This window comes from Carica papaya, chromosome 3 (assembly GCF_054855325.1).
Source record: "Carica papaya isolate Zhongbai chromosome 3, ASM5485532v1, whole genome shotgun sequence".
NCBI classification, from domain to species: domain Eukaryota; kingdom Viridiplantae; phylum Streptophyta; class Magnoliopsida; order Brassicales; family Caricaceae; genus Carica; species Carica papaya.
Genome location: NC_142311.1, coordinates 20547057 through 20561867, shown reverse-complemented (window position 1 = coordinate 20561867; position 14811 = coordinate 20547057). Strand labels below are relative to the sequence as shown.

Genomic DNA, 14811 nt, shown 5'->3' with positions numbered 1-14811 from the left:
AACTAATTAAAAATTTTAAAAAAATAGATGAATCACTTTGACCAAAAATTTGAAACATTAACTAATTTGAATTAAAAGTTAATAATATAGGAACTAAATTATTAATTTAGTCATCTCTTATATATTATAATCCTATTTCACTCAATGAATCAAATAACGACCAATAAAATCTGGAATTTGCAATTTATTTTTTCAAAACGAAAAATATATCGAATTAGCAAAATAAATAAGAAGATTATGCCACGCTCTTTTCTTTATTAAAATAAAGAACTCTCTTCGATAACTTTCAAAGCACGTAGATAAAATTTAATATATAGATTTAAAAATATATATGTTAAATTTAAAAGTTAATTAAGATAATTAAAAATGTTGAGAAAATAAATTGAATGATGGTCATCAATTTGATGCTTTTTTCTAGTTAGAAAGAGTAACCCCATAGTCTCTAGCTTTGAGCGATTGAAAATAAAAATTCTAGTATTTTTAGATTTAGTGTTGATAAATTGTCTTTAAAAAAAATAAATGAATTAAAATAATCAAAATACATAAAATGTTGTAAACAAAAGTATATATCATTGAGAATTGAGAGATGAGAGCAGAGAGGGCATATGACAAAGGATGGGCGTGACTCATGCGGATGAAATGCTAGTTAGAGTCTCGAGATAGTCTAGTAGAGACTGGGGGAGGAGTAGTTAATAAAAAGAAGAGTTATGGAGAATTCAATGGAAAATTAAGGGAGACTTTAAATATTTAAAGTTTTTTATTACTAATCTGAATAGAAACTAAACTAAATACAATTTAAAAAAATTTATTTTATCTATAGAAAAATTGAAGATTAGATTAATTATGAGTTCAATCAATCAATCATACTGAATAATAAATCATTATGTTAAATTTACTGGTAGGGATCAAAATTTGCAAACCCATATTTGTGAAGATGCTATATCATTATATATATATATATATATATAAAGAAAATTAGACGCTCAAATTGGAAAATTTTCCAAAAAGGAAAAAAAATGGTTGACCGGCTGACGATTGCCTCTTGCTGTGAAATACGTCATTTCTATATATATATATATATATATATATATATATTTATGGGTTTAGGTGATTTGTTGTTGTTGGTCCCCGACGGATAGGACCTACTACTGTTGAACTTGGCTTCCGCTTTCAGTCAAATCAACGTTTTTCTTGGTAGAGGAATTTCAGTCAAAATCATTGTTAATTAAGATTTGGCCTATACCTAACACTGACCAACCAACCTCTCTCCCCAATTTTCTTAATAAGTAACTTCTACTGCACAGGTGGCATGCATATATATATATATAAATATATTATATCTCTTAACATATATATCTTATGTATATGTGAAATTTAGTGTAACCGCTGCTACATCAAATTACATAATCCAGAAGGTGTTAATTATTTTTAAATTAATATAACTGATTAATTTAAATTATGTATTTGATTAATATAATTTAATTACAAGTAAAATTTACAATATATAATTAATTTAATTATTTACATATAATAATGTAATTAAATTATGTAATACTTATGTTGTACATTATATACACTCTTACTAATTTATAGTTAATTCATCTACTATATGGATGCACAAACGAATGTAAATATACATTAATCAGATATAATTAATTTAATTATTTGTATGTACCAATTTAATTAATTTAATTAATATATACATTGTGTACTGGATGTATACTTTTAATTAATATATATTTAATTTATTTATTTAAGAAAGCAAATGGTTCAATTGCTTGTTTTATAATTTTTTACCAATCTTTGGTTTTTCATTGTGGTGTTGAGTGTTATATTCTTATTGTACTAGTATAGTTTATTCCCATATTTAACTATTTCAAATCAAGAAAGTCAAGATCTAGATTCTAAATAACATAATGGTTGTGAATAAAGGTTACATCCCGAACTCTATCAGAGTTGCCCAGTTGAGGTCAATCCTATAGGATTTTTATTTCGTTTGATTTTAATTATTTATTTTATTACTTTGAACTTTTATAAAGAAATATTCCGATATCCCTAATGGGTATCCTAATTTACTTTGTAAGAAATGAAAATCTCAAATTCTAAATTGCTTTCGCTTGTAATTGATATAATTCGAGATTTCTATTTTTTTTAAATTTTGGGCCTTTACAGTTGATATCAGAGCCGCGTTCCTCATAATCGTTCCTTGCACAAAGATTTAAATCACTAAAATATAACCCGACACTTAACCATTTCTTGTGAAGTGCAGGTACAAGGATATGAGGAGGTGAAGACCTCCACTAAATTGAACAACCCGGGATAGGTAGTTTCAAGAGGATGTCGATCGACTCTTTAAGATGCTGGAGAGAGTTATCTCCGCCCAGCAGGCCTACAAAGAGAGGAGGTAGCTGTCTGACCCTCCACCACTGCCACAGTATGAGCCACTCCTACAACGAAAAAATCCAGTGCCACTCCTATACAAATTGCATTTTATTCTTTAAATATCATATGTTTAATAATTATTAAAATCAATTTTAATCGACAATATTTAATTTGTATAATATTTTTATTTATTTTTATAAATATTTATATTCAAATTTTTAGTTACTAATATATAAATTGTATACAATATTTTCATATATTATATATTATAATATTTATAATATTTTAATTTTATATAAAAAATCATATAAATAATTAATTATAACAATATAGACCAATTACTTAACTCATCTCTTACACCGCCTAATGATTTTAAGAAAAAAAACTTTGATCTTAAAGTAAATATCATGAGTAGTAGAAAGTTTAGAAATTGCATATATAACTCGAAAAGAAAGATGAACTTTTACCTTTTAATTCTAAAAAAAAAAAAATTCTTATAAAAAATAAGTCATATCCAAATAATTGCTAAAAACAAGCTGAATAAATCTATCTCTAAGATTTAATATATAAGCCAAAATTCTTTAAAGGTACTTTATATTTAACTCATGGGAAATTTTGAATTTTTGCTTTTAAATTTTCTAAAAATCCTATCTAAAAACAAGTAGATGAATGATATTTACAGAAACTCAAAGATAAAAACAAGTAGTGTAATAGACTAAAATGATGTTGTTTTAAAAAATCCCAAAACGACGCCATTTTAGATGTAAAAAAGAAAAAAAAAATAGAACCAGTGGCGTACACGCCTCTGGTAGAAGAAGAAGAAAAGAGACCTGCACACTAGAGAACAAGGGGCGTGCAAGAGTCTCCCTTTCCTGTTATAAAAATAGAAAGAATTGAAGGGAGGGGGAGAGTTGCATGAGAAAAAAAAAAGAAAAAAAAAAGAAGAAGAGTTGTGCAAAGAGAGAGAAAGGGAGTTGTTTGTAGAGAGAGAGAGAATATGACATCCCGAATGCTAATTAAGGCATAAGGGTGCTAGATACAGAAATAGATTACGAGTGTATAATAGTTAATTGTATGCAACAGAATAAATTATTACAAATCTCTTACAAAATATATGAGTTCTAATTACATATATAACTGAGATCAGAAGTGACAACAAAATACAAAATATCAAAATACAAAAAGAACCACTTCTTTCACTATGTGAATGGGCTCATTAGAGTGGGGGACAAGTTGTGCACTCAAAGTTTGTGGATCCATAAGATCCTCATAAACTTCAAAGAGTAGGTTAGTGGTCGGTTCTTCACTATCTTCCTCATCTTGAAGGGGAATAGAAATGAGTGAGTTTTATATACTCAGTGAGAAAAACAGTATTTAAATAGCATTATAAGTTTTTGAAAATAAATAATTATGTCATCAATACTTACAATCAGAAGTCACATTAGGGTCCTTTTTTAATTTATGAAAATAATTTGTTTATTAAAGAAAATATCAGATCCATCATGTTAAGGTCATATCAATCAAATCAATCATCTTGATAATAGAGAAAATCAAATAAATCATGATGTGTACAGTTTTTCGTGTCATACTTTGCGAAGTCGTTCTGGCTTCCATCTACTGAGAGCAGATACGAATTTTCGATTACTCATGTGGAATGACCAGTTCAGATATGACAGCAATTTGCAATTTGCTAAACCAACAAGAACATTTGTGGCTTACCAAACTTTAACACGATCTATGACCATGGTTGTACCAATCACAGTGGTTTTATAAGATAATCTATAGTTACGACTGTATTTCACTAAATGTGACCCCTACAGAAATATCGTATCACCGCTCTCATTAAAGGGTACGTCGTCATCTACAGAGATCGGTCATCTCATGTCTTTTCAGACCGGATGGGGGAAAAATAGAAATTCCTCATAGATAAAAAGGCTAACGAAACACTTTATGAATCATGTATGTTAATACATATACATATTTCTTCATACCATTTCATATTTAATTAGCTTTTCACATTTCAATAATTGATCACAAGAATCATATCATTTAAATCACATGCAAATTTTCAGGTTCACATGTGATCATGAAACATCTATTATCAAGTAAAATTTACTTTGTTTAGATATTTAATCATAATCATGCAAATCATAAATTCAAACTTCATAACTTTGCTATAAAAATGCTCCTTAAGATGTTTAAAAGTAAATACTAAATCTCTTATCGAAACCTCAAAGTTTTTCTATATCTTTTCTTTTTCGTCTTTTCATTTCTCTCTCTAGATCACTCCCTCTCTCTCTAAGCTCTTAGAGGATGGAAGAATAGAATAGAAGTGATGAAGAAATGGTGAAGAGAGGTCCCAATTTATAAAAAATGGGGACCATCGGATTTACGCAAAGTGACAAAATCTGGTAAGGAGAGAGAAATCAATGGAAAAAGAAGTGATGTGATGACTGACTGATATGATCGATGGACGAATGATGCGATGTAACAGTGGAAAAAAAATAGAAGCACGCCACCCAAATGACGACAGCACATCACCCAAGCGAAGATGACACATCGCCCAAGACAGCGGTGGCTCTTCGCCTAACCGGAGGTGCACGAAACCCAAGGGGGCGATACGCTTGCCTAAGGCAGCAGTATTCTGCCCCAGTTGGCTGCGTGCTGCAGGCTTAGCTTGCAAGCGCACTGGCCTAGCCTCCCGCACGCAGGACCTACAGTGCGCAGGGCACGATGCGCATGCCTACTACTTGCAGGCCCATGCACGTAGGCCTACCGTGCAGGCCTACTATGTGGACGGCACGCACGCAGGCGCACGTTCTATGTTGGCTATGCAGGCGGGTCCTTTTTCTGCGGGCATTTTCATGCGGGATTTTCCCCTTTTCTCCATCTTATTTTTTTGAAAATTTATTTTAAATAAAAAATGACAAAAATAAAATTTTTCTACGACAAAATAATAAAAATTTAAAATTTAAAAATTATTATAAATAAATTAAAAATACGAATTTAAATTACAAAATATATTAAATTATAATTAAAATTACGAAATAATTAAAGAGTTTAAGCAGCCTTATGACCCGAATAAATACGAATTCACAATTATAAATTAAGCGTGAAGGTTTGCAAGGTGTTATAGAGAAGGGGAGAAATAGAGAGAAAATGAGGCTACAACAGATCTGACTTGTGTGAGAAAGATCGCGGAGAGAACAGGCGAAAGGCAAGGTGGCTTTGCTTGTGTGCATCTGAGCCAGAAGGAAAAAAGTAACGACCAATTGAACTTCTCGAGGAAGAAGGACGTGCGTGCGGCAGTTCTGTTGAAGATGAAACATTGATCTGTGCACACGATGTTTGCTTAAGGCGATCCAACGATAAGAATCTACATGCGGGAGGGAGACTAAGCAGATCTAGTCACACACAGTGATTATGTGGCAGTTATCGGTCAGGTAGCAGCAACATGTGGCGGTTTCAAAAGGCGACATGTGTACACTCCGGTGACAATGTGTGGAGGCATGCATTAGCGCGATTTCATGGTAGTTACGCAGTGAGTTTCAAAATCCTAAAACTTTAAACATGATTTGACTAGATTGAATTCTACATGATTTAAATTAATCCAGCAGAATTAATTTGATCGATAGGTCAAGTAGATAGTTTAAAATTAAATTAATTATTAGCATGAATGTTTGAAGAATTGAACGTTGAGTTCACCATTGACCCAAAGCAAAATTCACTCCAATAGGTTAAATTTGACATTCGAGGACCCTTCTGTGAAGTAGATCTACAAGAGAAAATTAGGTAAGTGTGTTCGTACCCTCAAATGTAGATTAATTTCATTTAAAGGATTAAATAACGGTATCTAAAAAAATATGTACTTTTTATCTTAATTAACAAATTGGTGCAGGATGTCGATGGGACCTTCCACTTTAGTTTATAAATTCTTTTAATGTTTTGTTAAAATTAGTCTTTATATTTTCTCTGTGTTGTTATGCAATTTTCATAAGGTTTTTGTGTATCATTTTATCGCTTCATTATATTTTAAATTAAATTAGGAATGGATGTTAAAAGGAGATGTGTTGAGAAGAAAATAAATTTACAATTTAATTAGAGTTATGAGTAAATATGATAATGAAAGTTAAGTATGAATTAAGAGATTTAAATATGCTTAGTGAATACAGTCAGAAATATTTGAGTAAATAGTAGATTTGAATTGGATTAGAGATACCGAAAATAAAGAAGATCAAGTTAGGAAAGGCAAAACAACAAGTTAGTAGTAAACCGTAGGAGTAAATTGATCCTAGAGTAGCAACCTTAATAAAGAAGTAATAGAAGTGAAAAAGAATCCTAAAAGACTTAAAAATTTATTTAACCAGTATTAAGGGGGGGAGTGTGTGTGTGTAGCTAGTTTGGTAAGAGAAGTGTGGTGAACCCTACCCGTAGATATATCCTCAGCCAGATGTGGTTGAGAAGTCTCGTACATATCCATTCCGTATTCGAGTGTATGTGGAAAGTGATAAGTGATGCTTAATGCATAACCATTCCATATTCGGGTGCATTAGGAAAGTGAAAGTGATGAAGTGATGTGATATATCAACGTGGTAGATGAGATCCTTAGTACTCTCACTGATGTCAGTGAAAATGGTATCGCGCGATGAAACTATTTGTTAATAAAATGAAAAAATGAATAAAAATGAACCTAGAACTAAGTATCAAGAATACGGCATAGAATATAGTAGAGATGTAATGTTCAGTGAAGTGTTTAGGCCTTTAAAGGGCAAATGATAAGAATAATTGCAATATGATGTAATGACATATTGTGTCATAATGAGTAAAGAATGGATCATAATATGTGAATAATGTAAACAAGAAATTAGTGAGGAATTACAATGTGTTGAAACCATATAGATAGGGAAAAGTAAATTGGAATTATAATTGTTTGTTTTGGAAGAAATTCGAAATAAATGGTAATGAATTCATGAATAAGATAACAAATAGATCTAACTGATAAGTAAAATCTCCACATCATATATTTTTAAAGAAAGAATGAAAAATACTTACAAATCTCTCTTATAAGATGTTTTATGTTTTATACAAACTTAGATAAGGTTATTCTATCATTTGATAGTACTTACCCACTTACTGAACTCATTAGCTTACCTTACTTATTATTCATTTTTTTTAGATCAAGACACCCAAGATTCCACTCCTGAGTAGTGAAAGAGAATCCTACTAGATCTATTTATCTTATTTTAGTAAGATTTATAATTATTTATTTTGTTTATTGCAAGTATTTATTTCGGATGTTAGACCAACCTCATGGATTTTAAATATTTAATTTAAAGAGACAAGGGATATAATTTCTTATTTAAATTGCTGCACGAGGCTACGTTGTTAGATTCTTTCATCATTTTATAGTATGTATACAATCAGGACTCTATATGAGGGTTTGAGTTGTTACAAGTAGGATAAGAATATACAAAGACGAAAATTTTTTAAAATTCTAAATTTAACTCTTGAAAAAGATATGATTTTTGCTTTTGATTTCTTCCATAATTTTGTTAAAAAACAAACAAATAATAAACATTTACATTTTTCTAATAGTAGATAGGTAAGGAGAAACACTTCTTAAATATTTCAGATTTAGCTCAAGGAGAAGTGAAAAATCTTTGCACTTGATTTTCAAACATTTTTTCACAATATCACTGAGAAAATATCATTAGTAAAATAAATATGCCATGTGTTGTTTTATAAAGTTGTCATAAAAAAAGTCAAATTTAAGCATCAAATACTCCAAAAAAAGTTGTCATAAAAACTGCAGTTGCAAGTGTGATATGTGGAAGTACCACATATATATCACTTCTATACATGTATTAAATACTTCATGTATAGAAATTGTATGATACATTTCGACACATCAAATGCTTTAAGGAACTCTCTGTCGGCAAAGAATTTATCAAGATGTTTGGTACTTTTGCATTTGATTAAAAATATATGTCTATTATATGTATATGCATACATTATAAATATATTATTTCTTATATTATTTTATGCATATAGTTTTAATTTTTAGAGAACAATGAAAAGGTAATTAAGCAAATTAATTAGATAAAAAATGAAAAATGTGAAAAGTTAAAATTTATGATGCTTATATCTATCTCTCTCCTAAAATACTTTAAAAACCTCATGGTTACCAAATTTTTGTGTTATCAAACTCAAATATGAGTAAAGATGGTTAAAACTCCTTATAAGTACTTAATAACAATCTTAAATAGTCTGTTTATCAAAGCAAGTGCTGCTACTTTCATAATATACGTGATAACACGAAAATAAATAAATAAATTACTAAAAATTCAAACAATAATATCTCTTGCATATTATTTCTTAGTTGTATTCTCATAAGACCTACTAACCTTATAAATGCTAGGAATTGATAAAAAATAAAATGTTATCATCTACATTAACATATATAAAAATTATTTACCTATTACAGTTGATAGATAATAGAAATCGTGTGGATAAAATTTTTAGTGGATATAAAAAATATTTGGTGAATAAAATCCCTAATAGATAATAAAAATCAGTTAAACATAAAAAATCAAATGGATAAAATATTTTGGAGAGAGAAGACAAAATGTTTGGCACGTAAAATACATCATTTGGACATAATGCCTAATGAATAGAAAATAATTTTCAGGATACTTGCTGGATAGAAAAAAATGGATGGACAAAACACTTATTTACTAAAAATTACTATATGAAAATAACATTTAGAGGATATAGAATACTTAATGGATATCACACTGGTGGACATAGAATCATAGATAGGAGAATGCTTGGTGTAAAAAAAGTAGACAAAATACTTGGCGGACATAAGGCATTTGCTTAACAAAATGCATGGTGGATGGAAACATCTTGTGGACAGAGCTCCATGTTAATAGGAATTATTAATAGACAAAATTTCTAGTGAACATATAAGACAACTCTTATTACTTATACAAGCCATCTATGTATGTTATTTGTTACGTGTAAAATTTAATATATACTATTCTATAACTATAGCATTATCTATGTGCTTTTGGTATATATTGATATGATCTAGTATTGATTATTTTACTAATATTATTTTGCCACATTATACTTGTATATATAGATATAATTTGTGCCAAATTAAATTCTAAGACTATATTATTATTTCTTCTCAAAACAAATCCATACCTAAAAGGACAAACATTCTTATCAACCAGCAATCTTGAATAAGATTTTAAGAAATCTGGAAAGGATTACATGAATATTCTGGTAAAGGAATGAAATCTAGAAAATAATTAATGCCTGCAGGTTATGAAGGTATTTTAAGATATCTATTCCATGTAAACCAGCTAATTAATCCTAGGGAGAAACTTAAAAGAAAAAGAAAATTTCACCCATAAATTGGACGAATCAGTAGAGATTAAATGAAAACATATTAGGAAAATAAGAATAAATTGGATCCCAAAAATTCATAATAAACAAAAAATCAATACAATAAAACTATAGGGATTGTGGATCCACACTCACTTTATCAAATTCTTCTATAAGAAAAGAAATATATATATATATATTTTTTATCTACAAGAGCAAATATAATAGGTAACAATGCATACATGCTTTTATTTGTAAATTTCGAAATTAAAATCTCCAATATATATCACCCCAAATGTAAGCAAATGTACCCTTAATATTCCTAATTAATAATTGAATATTTTTGTTTCAAATATTAATAGAGTGATATTTTACCAATGAAAAAAATTCTCTCAAATTTTGACTCCAATACACTCAAAAGATTTATGAAAATTATAAATATATATATATATGTACATGTAAATGTATATACTAATCAAACAAGTCGGCCGGCAAGTCTCTATTTATTAGTTAATATTTCATATTTTTACCCCACAAAAAAAAAAAATCAGTAAGCGAAAATTCTGAGTAAAGTAATCATTAATGATGTCATGTTTGACCTTCGAGAAAGATTCATATTTAATTTTTTAATGCGTATCTTGAAAGTTAATTAGGACGTTTTCTAGATCTCTCTTTTCTCTCTCTCTCTCTCTCTCTCTATATATATATATATTTATCTATATATTCACGAGAGATCATGGCTAGGTACATATAAATACACACACATATATAGGGGAGAAAAAGGAAGAGAAATAGGGCGTAGAAAATGGGAAAGAGCAAGGTTTTGGTGGTCGGTGGAACAGGGTATATTGGGAGGAGAATTGTGGAGGCTAGTCTTAAGCAAGGCCATCCTACTTACGTGTTACAGAGACCGGAGATTGGACTTGACATGGACAAGATACAGTTACTTCTCTCCTTTAAAAAACAAGGGGCTCATCTTCTCCGAGCTTCTTTCTCCGATTACCACAGCCTCGTCGATGCAGTTAAACATGTGGACGTGGTCATTTCAGCCATGTCCGGTGTCCACTTTAGGTCTCACAACCTCTTGCTTCAGCTCAAGCTTGTTGAAGCCATCAAAGAAGCAGGAAACATTAAAGTATATCTATCTACGTATTTATCCTTTTCGTCTGCTTTAATTTATCAAATTATAAATTATTTGAATTTTTTTAAAAGAAGAAAACTTAATTTTTTATTAATTTTGTTTATTTAAAAATTAATAATTTAAAATATTTTTAAATAAACTTACATCAAAATTAAATTTTTTAAAAATAAATTATCTATACTTAAAAAATAAATATGATATCTTAAAAATAAATATAAATATAATTTAATTAAAATATAATTTTTATTTAAATTTAAAATAATAAATAAAATAAATTATAATTTTTATATTAAATTTTAAAATAAATAAAAATATATATTATATTAATTGCAGCAGTTCTTGCCATCGGAGTTCGGCATAAACCCAGCTCGAATGGGACATGCACTTGAACCAGGACGAGTAACTTTCGACGAGAAGATGGTAGTGAGAAAAGCAATAGAGGAGGCCAAAATCCCTTTCACTTATGTTATTGCTAATTGTTTTGCTGCTTACTTTGCTGCAAATCTCTCCCAAATGGGAATCCTTTTCCCTCCAACCGATACTGTCAACATTTACGGAGATGGAAATGTCAAAGGTACATATATACATATATATGTAGATATATAAATATATGATCTGTAATACTTTAATCAATTAGTTTTGAATAAGTGATTACGTACCAGAGTTAGACACTACGTTGTAGTAAAAAGATATATTTAACTATATATATTTATAATGGGGTAGTTACTGTGTTTTTATGTATATATATATATATATACTTACAGCTGTGTATATGGACGAGAATGATATCGCCACGTACACCATTAAAGCAGTAGATGATCCTCGGACATTAAATAAAACGCTGTACGCCAGGCCACCAGATAATATTTTGTCTCAACGAGAGCTTGTTCAGAAATGGGAGAAACTTACGGGGAAACAACTACAGAAGATCAGTGTCTCTGAACAAGACTTCCTTGCTTCCATGAAGGGTTATATATATAATACTCAGTTCACTTTCTTTTATATTTATTATTATTAGATATGTTAAATTAGAATATAAATTGCAATTGGTGCAGGTATGGACTTTGTGGGCCAGGTGGGAGTAGGGCATTTCTATCATATTTTCTATGAAGGGTGTTTGACAAATTTTGAAATAGGAGAAAATGAGGAAGAGGCATCAAATCTTTACCCTGAAGTCAAATATACCCGCATGGATGATTTCTTGAAAGTTTATCTCTGATGATCATTTATATTTCTTCTATTTTCTCTTTCTTCTAATATATATGATGTAATCGTCCATGCTATATTTCTGTATGTCCTATCCAAATAACATAAATGAAAAAGAACTTTTTATAATTATGAACAAAATAATAAAAAAAAATTAATAATCCATGGTATATTTCAGGACAAAATATTGTGATACCCTTTTAACTAAACCACAACGTTGACAATCTAAAACAATGAACTTAAGTGGATAAGTATTCCCAAGCCGCTGAACAATTCTTAAAATATAACCAACATCCATAATCCTTAGAGTATTCCAAGGAAAAAAGTAAATTACCAAGTGTGAAGCCTAATGCTACCAAAAGGAACTTTAGCCCTAGCCTTTATAATAAACAAAATCTTAAAAATATAAGTTGAATACTAAAAGTTAGTAGTAACTCAAGTGTACTCCTTTCAATCTAGGAGCATATACCTGTCAAATCTATTGAAAATAAATTTATATTTAACTAATAAAATAATATTATAATAGTGGTAAGAATGGTCAAATCTACGGAAAATTAGAAATTAATTTTTTTTCTTTATCAGTAAATAAAAAGCAAACAAAAAGAACGTTTTTATAAATTCAACATCAACACAAAATATGAAATAAGAAATAAATAAAGTAATATAAACCGAACTCTTGAGTTCAAGTTAGAAACTAAATCAATTATAAAAAAGATTTTTAGTTGACAAAATCACTAACTCCAGTAACGTAGTTGATCATAAATACATAGATTCGTTTTACCCAACATATGATAAATCAGTTATAGTTGTCAGAAACATTCTGACAACCAATTATTTCTTATTCTTAAACTAACTAAGAAACGTATAACATCCCGCCTATCACTATGATAAAATGATTTGGAAACTCTATTCATTTGGGTCTTTGACCGTCTTAAATTTAAATTAATTTATTATGTTATCGAGATTCGTAATTTTAATCTATTTTTATTTTTAATTTTTTATTTATTTTATTAATTTTTTTATTATTTTATTTTATTTTATTTCAAAAGAAAAATTTAGAAAAAAACTGGAAAATGACGAAATGAGAGAAAACTTACTCGCATAAAAAATCCCGCGAGAAAACGATTGCCCCCGCGGGTGCCGAGCACTATGTGGGGGCACATGCGTGCGCAGTGGCTGTAGGACATGCACAGTGCACACATCCCCTCCACGCGCACGCACGCACAGAATGTGCGCACAACGCATACGTCCCATCTACGCGCACAGCGTAGGGTCAGGACCTGCGTGTGCGTCCTGTTGCGTGTAGGGGAGCCGTTCGCTTGTCACTTCGCGCATGGACTGGCACCGCACACAGTGCACGCATCGTCCACACAACAGACCTACACAGACAGGCCCTGTGTGCCTAGGGCTTGTGCGTAGTAGGCCTGCACATGCGGCGCCCAGTGTGTCTAGGCCCTGCACGCATAGCAGCAGGCCTGTGCACCTACAGGCTAGCCTGCAGCAAACTGGCCCGGCTCTGCCACCTTTGGCAGTTCTTCGTTGCTGCCTTGGGTAGCGCACCGCCGCCGGTGGAGGAAACTTTGATCTCTCATTTTTCGTGTCAAGAATCTCTTTCTCCTCTCTCTTCATCGAATTTCGCCACTTGGCATGAATCCAACGGTTTTAAAATTCTATAAATTACCCTCCCCCTTGCCTTTCTCTCCACACTTTCATTTTTTCAAAATTTTAGAGAGAGAGATAGTAAATTAGTGAGAGAAGAAGAGAATGAATGGAAAAATTGTAAAAAAGAAAATATCGAGGTTTCGATAAGGAATTTAGTATTACTTTTGACGTTTTAAGGAGTATGTTTAGATAATTAAATTTAATATGATAGTTATTTTGCCTGTTTTGCGTGCTTCTGTATTTAAATGAGTCGAATTGTTCTGATTTTCAAGTATGCTGTGTGATTTATGACACTTGATGAATTTGCATATAATAAATGTAATATTTAGTCCATGATAATAAAAGTAAAAAAAAAAAAGAAAAGAAAAGGAGAAAAGTAGAATGAAGCCTGTATGGTCTGAAGTGTATCTATATTGATATGCATATTGCATCAAGTGTCTCATTAGGCTTTTTATCTTTGAGGGGTATTTATTCTCCTTGCCCTTCGGGGTATCTGTTTCTCCCTCCCCTATCTGGTTTGAAAAAACGTAAGAGGACCGCTCCCAATGGATGATGGTGTGCCCTCTGACGAGAGTGGTATCGCACTATCTGTAGGGATCATCCGTGGCTAAGTAATGTCGTGACTATAGACTATCTATTAGGACCATATTGTTGGTGTGGTCGTGGTCATAGATCGTACTATGGTTTGGCCAGCCAGAAGTGGATCTGAGCAGATTGTCGCATCTGTATTTGATCTAGTCATCCCATTTAGACAGTTAGAAATCTGTATTTGTATCTGCCATCAGAGATGGAAGTTTGTAACAATTTCACGAAGCATGATACGAAAAATCTGTGCATTTCATGATTTATTTGATTTTCTCTATTATTTGGCATAATATAAGTATATTTTATTTTCTGTACTTACATACTATTTTGATATTCAAATAAATATTTTTCGTAATAATGAGTTAGGTAAACGAGGAAGCTGAACAGTAAGAAAAGTAATGAACTTTTAAAATCTTACGATGTTAATTCAATATTATTTTTCT

The 14811-nt window shown here is 30.5% G+C and overlaps 1 protein-coding gene across 2 annotated transcripts; it reads left to right on the top strand.

The window, feature by feature from the left end:
* Positions 1-10502: 10502 nt before the first annotated feature.
* Positions 10503-12250, top strand: LOC110826366 (isoflavone reductase homolog). Of its 2 annotated transcripts, none has more exons than XM_022056990.2 (4): positions 10503-10909; positions 11252-11489; positions 11680-11883; positions 11971-12250. In XM_022056990.2, exons 1-4 carry the CDS (start codon positions 10580-10582, stop codon positions 12132-12134), a joined length of 936 nt encoding a protein of 311 aa, XP_021912682.1. In that variant the 5' UTR covers positions 10503-10579; the 3' UTR covers positions 12135-12250. The 2 variants fall into 2 exon arrangements, with proteins under 2 accessions (XP_021912682.1, XP_021912681.1); XM_022056989.2 differs by having other exon boundaries at positions 11249-11489.
* The last annotated feature ends 2561 nt before the right edge of the window (positions 12251-14811 follow it).

Coding starts and splice junctions, on each gene's coding strand:
- LOC110826366 (XM_022056989.2), top strand. CDS start 10,580: ATGGGAAAGAGCAAGGTTTTGGTGGTCGGTGGAACAGGGTATATTGGG. Junction 10,910..11,248: donor AAGAAGCAGGAAACATTAAA/GTATATCTATCT, acceptor TATTAATTGCAG/CAGTTCTTGCCATCGGAGTT. Junction 11,490..11,679: donor CGGAGATGGAAATGTCAAAG/GTACATATATAC, acceptor ATATACTTACAG/CTGTGTATATGGACGAGAAT.